Below are 8,671 nucleotides of genomic sequence, written 5' to 3' on the forward strand. Positions count from 1 at the left end.
GTGGGAGAAGTTAGAACCCGTCGATTTCGTAGAGAGTGAAAGTTCAGTGTCGAAGAGAGAAATTGGATAAGGATTATTCCTTTGCAGTAGCATTAAAGTCCTGAGACACATCGACTTTTGTCTAGGTCGAGAAAATCGCATACCGTTTCATAAACAACTTTCTGGAAAGGCCATCTGTTTATCTGTTTACATAAACAAGAGAATATGGTATGCCTGGTTCACGGGTCAGTGAATTCGAGTTGTAAATGCTGCATTTATTCTTCAATATTGGAAGACAGTGGCGAACAAAAGCCTTCTGTTGGCACCGGATATGGGTTCTAAACACCCCAGGACATAATCCTTATTGAGAACCATCTTCATTGTGTCTGAGAGCCCATTGTGCCAGTGTCACGAGACACATTCCATCGGAGAAAATCATGCTTTTAGAGAAAGATAATTACTTTGAACTCTCTGACTTTTCGAATGAAAGCATCGTTTGTCTAGCTTGGGCTTAACTCACGATCGTGCACGTGCGAAGATTGTGTTATGCAACCGTCGAAATATGGGGTTCTATATGATGATTCATGGTGCAAAAATATAAACGGATAGTCGATGAAAATTGCTCGGTCATGGGTTGTGTGGCTGGGAAAAGATCGGCCATTCTAAATCGAAGGTTATCTTCGCCGTTTCTCGTTACGTTCGGCCTGTTCTTATCTGTTAGGTGATTTTGCTATATTCTGGCCCTAGAAATGCAATTCTTATGACGTACAAATAAGACGAGATATCGAAGTTTTCTCTCTGATTTCTCCTGTGAAGATTTTCAGTGTGATATTGAGCTGTTTGTTTACTTTACCTTAACGAGGAGGATATAATTTTCACAGTAAAAGAAGTGATATTAAAGTTGTGAGACTTGGACATTCCCCTTGACAATCTAAAGTTATCAATAAGGAACTTCTCTCAACAATTTTACGCATTTAGGAACTGCGTAATGAGAAATAAACACTCGTATTCACAAGATAGAAATATTGCAACTAGAATAGAGAGTGGCCCATCAAATCTAACGAGTTCAAGGGTTGAACTTCTAGTTTAATGAATCCATATTTTGCGGTTTGGTTCCAGTGAAAGTAGTTCGCCCGCCACAAAAAAAGTACTCAATTTAATCATCCGCAATATTATGACGAAGCTACTGAAAGTTTTAATTTCTCTTTGACTGAAATCAATCAAGAAATTTCTAAGCCGAGTTTATTTTGTATTAAGGAGTCAATCATGTTTGCCAAAGGGATACACCTGAGGAACCAAAACATACCACACTCAACTCGAAGAAGCTTCGGCAAGGAACCCTAAGAGATAAATACGAAGGACTGAAAAAGGCTTTGTCCCCTTGCATTTGTGTTACGTAAGACATAAACGGGCGTTGTTAATTTGGCCTCTTTATGTAGATGAATTTGTTTGACCTGTTAGGCTCGTGCTCGCGAATGACTCACGTGCGGAATTTTTTTTTGTTTAAATTTACGGAAAGGAAACCGTGTTTGTAAAGCAAAGGAGATAAGGCTGTGGAATTGAAGGTCCTTAAGCTTTAACAACCGCAGATGAGAAACTGCGTGGAAATCAGGAAGATGTATTCAAGAAAAACATTTAGATTTCATTCATATAAACTCGTATTGCCAGAATGTTGCGTAAGACACAAGTGGACTTAGAGACATTCGGAATGCTCCGCTCGATTGCTTCTGTCTCTTGGAAGAAATTATGTTAGCAGCCATTCTGGCTGCTGATAAATTGCTTCAAGCTGTCTGAATTTCCCAGGTTGATGACTTGAAGTGTGTAGAGGTTATTTATTTTAGAGAAAGTTCGCTTTCTAGTATGTTCTTTTTTTGGACGAGGAAACAGGCCCGAAGATGGACATCAAGATAACGCGATTCTCGGGACTTTGAGATCACATATCTTTGTTTTTTTTAGAAAAAAATTCACTCCTTTTGAATTCAGTTAAGTTAGATAAAGAATGTGAAATAGCCATCAATATTATGCAACAATTGTCTGTAAAAGAAAAAGCCGTACAAATTTCGAACAAACTTTGCCGGGTACTTTGACAATCAATCATTGTTTTTCTTGTATGAAGGTGACCTACCTGGACGGAATCCTAGTGCTAAATACTCGGTTTAGTCTTAAATCCTCTTATCTTAGTTATTTAAGGCGTCTTAGAAAGACTTACAAATTATTAAACTATGTCATGTCGAACTTTTTGGCAGTGTTCACTTACCTTTCATCGAGTGTCACGCGAAAACCAGCGAAGACTGTTAATGAAATGTTTCGGCTCGCGCTTAGCTAGTAACCTAATTTATTTCAGTAATGACGTTGAATGGTTTTTGTGTTCACTGGGAGCTACTAAAGTGTACTGTGGCGCACAAACAATTATGTAACGATAATGAAGCCCTCATAAATATCTTTAAACTTCGGTTCTGAAATTTCCTGTGACTGTTCGGGAAATGAGCAGGCACTCCTCTCTCTCCCCCCCCCCCCCCCGAAGTAACTTCTCGTGAGGTTTAAAACAACACAGGATCCGATTAAACAGAGGAAATCGGCAACTGAGTTACTTTGCACGTGGGAGCTATCTCTTCAGCAGTAGCTTCTTTTTTCCTTATTTGGACACAGTTGCAATAAATCTAAATGCCTGTTTAAGTTTATCTTTTGTGAACATAACTTGCGCTGAATGCTGGATTGTTCTAATTCTTGTCAACGCCTTTAACCTCCTCCCTCTCAGTACATCTGTTTTTTTTGTTTTTGTTTTTTTGTTTTTCTTCGCTGTTTGATATTCTTGTTTCTGTTCCACTGAAATGATGTATATTTTTTCATTTCCTTAGGAAGTAATTTTGCGCAGGTCACAACAAAGCGTCTTAGAATATTATGAAGTAGTCGTCCTTTCATTGACGGGCGCTTTCCGCGATTTTAAGTATTACTAGAATATAGGAGTTTTCCACTTAACGTCCAGTAATCAGTCGCTTTTTGACAAATTACACCCAACCAGGACCACACGTGTTTGAATTCCGGACTGAGAGATAAACATATTTGAGCTAAGCGTTAAAATTCTTCATCTAAACAGCTAATGCCGGTCCAGACTTATCATTCTGAACTCTGAGTGGGCGACCCGAAAAGAGAGCAAGGAATTTCTTCTTAATCGCTGTAGAGCGCAGACTCATTGCGTCCTCTAGTCAGATTAGAAACCTCGATTTATCATTAAGCATTTATCATAGCGTGCTGGGCCAGTTCACAACGTACAAATACGTAGGTATAACATTGATATTTAGTGTTTTTATATATTCAGTTTTAAAGGACCTGGATTTACGCAAATAAGCTCCTTTCAGCACATTAATAAAAAAAAAGAGAAAGCTTTGAACCTAAACAGAGCACAGACCAAGAGGCGCATCAGTGTTTTCGTTGCATTTAAGCAGTTTTTTTATCTAGAAAGAAATGCTACAATAGTCCTTTTCACGCTGCTCCGAGTAAGTAACAAATATTCGTTCTGAGATTATTGACTTAACATAATTTGTAATTCCCAGGTTTGCTTTTCAGACATGATTTACCAGTTTACATCTATTCTACCCTCAAATGACTTAGAATTGTACCATTAAATAGACTATCGACATTATTTTAAGGTCCTTTGAAATGTAATGCAGAGAGCTCTTTCTGGATAAAAGACGTTCACCAAAATTGCAAAATACCAAAAGCAAAGGACGATAGAGAAACCCGTTTTATGAAAAGTAACCACGATTGCACAGCGGTTGCTTCATTAAGCTCGTCTGTGATTGGACCAGCCGGGCTCAAGCCACTCTCTCAACCAATCAAATGAAAGAATAGAAACATGACAAAGCTCTACGAGGGCGGGAGGGGGGGTTACCTGGGGGATATCCAGAATAAGATACACGGTGGATAATACGGAGGCTGTATTTATTTCATAAAGTTTTTCCTGACCGGTTTTATCCTCTTCCACTCCCCACCATCGAAAAAAAAATCGGAAAAAGTACATGCCAGTTATTAAATAGCGAGTGAAACGTGTTGCAAATAAACCGTTCAATGAGGACGTTTTCGAATGAAAGGAAGTTTTGTAATGAATTAAAAAGAAGACATTTTACTCCAGAAAGTACTCCGTGATATTTGTCCTCGTCAAGCTTCTATTCTTCGCTTTTTCATCGAAAGGTGCATTTGTCAATTGGATGAAAAGTTGCTTATTTATGAACCGCTTAGAATTTGTTCTGCCGGTAAAGCGATATTTCAAAGGAGAGATCCTACTAAGCTATTTTACACCAGGTCAGTCTAATCCTAAAATTCTGCATCGTAGATACTCCTGATGTGTTTTGAGTTCTTGTTCGGCACTGTTAGCCAGTTGTTGGCAATCCATTTCTCTCCTTTAATGACGTCACAGCCGCCATGCAGTGAATAACGATCCACAGGTCCTAACATACCGCTCTCCGGATCAATAAAATTGTTGTACCACATTATGGCGGTACCTTTCTTGGGAGGGATGACAAGGTTTGCCATGTGGCAGTTGACGCTCAAGTTAAATTCGTCCGTGGTAGTGTTGTCACTCTCCAGGTCCTGCGTGTTATATTAAAGAATGACCAGTTAGTTATTTCTCCTTTCCATGTATATATTGATACATTGTCAAGCGGATAGGCGAAGAGAATACAAAATATCATCAACTAGGAAATATTGTTTGACGTAGCAATTATGTATGTTTCTGAAATATTGCTATGAGACGTAAACCACAGACTGAAAGGACAATTTGGATGGGATCTTGAGAGGGAAATTCGAAGTGCCTGTGCCTTCTTTAAAAAAGGATAAAAAAAAAATGAGATCGCTTAATAGGCAATTCTTTTAAGCCAGATCTATTAAGAAGTACATTTGGAACATTTTGAGCATTATCTGTTAAAAGAGTGGAGGTTCCCTTTAAAAGAGATACGAACAGAACTCTAGGAAAATTGATAAATTAATTCTGACGGGTTAAGTGCTACTGAAGAAATTGCAAAAAAGGAGCATGAAAAATTTCGACGCATCTCCAAGATGTGGCTTCAAACCTCAGTTGGTGGAAGCGCTTAACCAGAAAACTGGGAGGCGCAAGATCGGACCCCCCATCAAATCCGAATTTCAAGCTTATCTCTTCATTAAGGTGTTCAGAAATTTAAGACACCCCACCTCTGGTTTTATTGTGGAATTGTCTGCTATCAGAAAAGCTGTTTCTCCTCCTTCCTCTACGTCATTAAGGTAATAGAGAATGGTAACGAATCTGTGTGACGAAATAGAGGAAATACTGAAGACCAGGGGCATAATGGCTTCTTGGTTAGTGGGCAGGCCTCTTGTTCAGGAGGGGACCGTGTTCGGACCCAGTGCCTGACCAGCGGTGACCTGGTCAGGCGGTGTGTTGTGCTCTTAGGTAAGTTAAGATACTTACAAAGTAACTGTCTCTATCCTGGAAAATAACTGTGCATAGAAAATTGTCAGGACATGTTGGGGACAACCCTTCGATGGACTATCGTCTGCTTTAGAGGCAATAGTAGAACTCATAGTCGCTTCAGTGCTATACTAAAACTGGTATCAGCTCCGGTTGGATTGATGATCCTCTTAGTGCGCAATTCGATTTAACTCAAACTTGCTTAAGTGTTTGCACTTCAACCACTTGAGATGATCAGTACAACATTTTGAAAGATTTCATTATATTCAGGATGGGAAACCATGAAAAAGACAAAAACTCTATTGTAAGTTTGAGGGCCTCTTAGTTAGGACTAGTCACATAACTGATTTGGGTTTATGCCCTTTTCTGGTCCAAATGCTTCAATTGTCTGTCTACCGTCCTTTTTTCGGGAACAATTTTTACGGTTTTCGCTAGGTATTGAATGAAAGAGTACCAAAACTCGATTGAATCGTCATTGCGATGGATCAAAGACAGGTTGTGCAGTGAGCCCACTTTCAACAGATATGTCAAAGGCATTTGACTCGTTGCACCCATTATTACTTCTATGCAAGTTTAAAGCGTACGGTCTCCAGGAAAGCGCTATTCAACTCTTAAACAGCTATTTAAATGAACGGAAATATCAAGTAAAGATCGGCCGTCATGTTAGTTCGAGCCGATTTGTGAGTCGTGGCTGTCCTCAGGGGTCCTCGCTTGGCCCGCTGTTATGGAATGTTTTCCATAATGATCTATCCTACTGCCTTACAGAGAACTTGTCTATACGTATGATGCACGATCCTTATGAACTTTATATATTCATTGTATCCGAACTTGTCTATGTATGCAGACGACCACTGGATTTACCACGCAGGTGCAGATCAGGCAGCTGTCACATCCCAGTTAAAGGATAGTGCCAACTTAGCAACAACGTGGTACGACTCGAACTTACTGGCGGGAAACCTTAAGAAGTATCTGGTTTTGAACTTGGGCTTCGCTCAAAATGACAGTAACATCTGTGTGAATGATGTTGAAATCGAAACTAAAGATAATATTAAACTTCTAGGAGTAGAGTTAAATTCCAAGCTAAATTTCTCTGGGCATATAATCTCTATCTGCAAAAAAGCTAGCCAGAGAATTGGCGTTCTAATGAGATTACGTAATGTAATTCCCACGAAATCTAAGCTAACACTGTTCAAAAGCGCAGTTTTACCATTCCTCACATATTGTCACCTAGTGTGGCAGTTTTTCAAAGCGAGCGACACTCGAAAGCTTGAACGACCACAAGAAAGAGGACTTAGAGCAGTTTTCAAGAACTATAATTCTAGTTACGAACAGTTATTAGAGAGGACAGAACTGCCCACTCTACTAAACAGGCACTTACAGGACCTGTGCATCCTCATGTATAAAGCAAAGCATAAACTGTGTCCTGCATATATAAGTAACATCTTTAAAGTACACAACAGTAATTACAATCTGAGGCAAGCCGATTTTTCTATACCCAGGTATGAAACTGTCACTTAAGGCAAACACTCTTTAAGATTTCTGGGGTCCAGGCTATGGACAAAATTACTCAAGAGTATAAGGGAGGTCGAGACCCTCAAGTCGTTCAAAGGCAAGATACACCAACTCAGTATAAGTGAGCTCTTGGACGATGGCTGCACACGCTGTAGTCTCTGCTCCTCTTGAATTTTATATATTTTTATTACAAATCCCGTAATTAGTTAACTATAGATTTTCTCTTAGTTTTAATATATATACTACTGTAAATAGCTCCTAGTCTTTTTTCTTCTTTAGTGTCCCCAAATTAGTAAGGGATTTTTCCCCAGCTAGACGGCTCTTGACACTTTTAATAAAGTTTTACTACTACTACTACTACTACTTGCTTGATGGCAATTTGGTTTGTTTTTTAGTTGTTGTTGTTGTGGTTGTTATTGCTTAGGTCCGCCGCTGCCGCGCATGCATAGATGATAAATATTTATCAGTACCTGCATATTCGGCAATCGTGATATCCAAAATGATTTTGATGACAGCAGGGAATTGAAAAGTCTTGAGAAGGGTTGGAATCCAGGTGACCATGGTAATGACCAAACGGATCATACTGAACAACCTGCAAGTCACATGATAGGACCCATTTCTACTCTGTGTCGTTAAGATAGTCATGTAAAATAATCAACCCGGCAAAGCAATCGCTACATCATTACAAGCTATGAAAAGGAGGTACAGTAAGCAACCTTGACCAAGTACGATTTTATACTTGATTTATTAAGAAAACGGCGCGTAAGTTTTATAGATCAGGACAGTGAAGCAAAAACAATGCATTCCTTTTTCTTTTTTGTTTCCTTTTTCTTTTAATCGTCACTTATTGGAAAATATCTCCCAACTTAAAACTGTGTATAGTGAGAGGTACAGTGAATAAAAAGGGTAAGTTTCTCAAGAAACTGGCGCTGCATCGGTGGGAAGGTTTTACGAAATAATAAACAATTATTGGATTCGGTTTTTGTGATATCCGCAATAATCAAGGTCGAGGTAAGTGTTATCAGCCGAAGCCGAAGGCTGAGGCTAATAACACTAACCGAGACCTTGATTATTCCGGATATCACAAAAACCGAATCCAATAATTGTTTTATTATACATTCTTTTAGTATTTTCCGAATCTTTATCCTCAAGTAATTTCTCAATTTCTCGCTGAGTCGATAAAGCGAATCAAGAAGCCATTCTTACTTCGCTGTCCGTGAACTTGACATTGCTCCACCGGAAATCATGCATTGTGCGCTCAACCTACAGATTATTCACTAATCTGTAGGTATAGATCAGGGAATAATCTGTAGGTTGCGCTGTTTCCCAGAATTAACTGTAGGCGTTTAGCCAATGAGAAGACAGATGGTGCCTACAATGTACAATAATTGGTTTTATCAACTGAGTTGACAATATGAATTGGTCACGGCATATTGAGTTTCTTAAGCTGACGTTGCGAGCGTAAACCTTTCGTCAGATCGAGAGGTGGTAAGGAGGGACTGACAACCGATTATTAATAAAGTAAATAAGAAAAATTTTAATACAAACACGCCTTTTTCCTGAGGATGGCGTAATTTTTGGGACACAATTTTAAGCAAACGTATCGAAACAGGTAAATCAGGGGTAAAAAAAAGATTTTTAGAGAACAGGTGTACTGTTGACTCAGCTTCGTTTGATGAAGTGACGATAACATCTCCTACGTTCATAACTTTTACATCAATTTTTTTATACCTGCAT

General features: G+C 39.0%; 1 protein-coding gene across 1 annotated transcript in view; it reads right to left on the reverse strand.

Annotated features, from left to right (window-relative positions):
• Positions 1-4,138: 4,138 nt before the first annotated feature.
• The window catches only part of LOC111322244 (transmembrane prolyl 4-hydroxylase), a 9,138-nt gene continuing 4,605 nt past the window's right edge, over positions 4,139-8,671 (reverse strand). Inside the window, exons 8-11 of the mRNA XM_088754948.1 lie at positions 8,666-8,671; positions 7,405-7,526; positions 5,167-5,257; positions 4,139-4,569 (exon numbers count right to left, since the gene is read on the reverse strand). The exon at positions 8,666-8,671 is cut by the window's right edge and continues 52 nt beyond it. Coding sequence (XP_088611074.1) covers positions 4,294-4,569; positions 5,167-5,257; positions 7,405-7,526; positions 8,666-8,671 — 495 coding nt within the window. The 3' untranslated portion in view covers positions 4,139-4,293. The remainder of the gene's footprint in view (positions 4,570-5,166; positions 5,258-7,404; positions 7,527-8,665) is intronic.

This window comes from Stylophora pistillata, chromosome 3 (assembly GCF_964205215.1).
Source record: "Stylophora pistillata chromosome 3, jaStyPist1.2, whole genome shotgun sequence".
NCBI lineage: Eukaryota > Metazoa > Cnidaria > Anthozoa > Scleractinia > Pocilloporidae > Stylophora > Stylophora pistillata.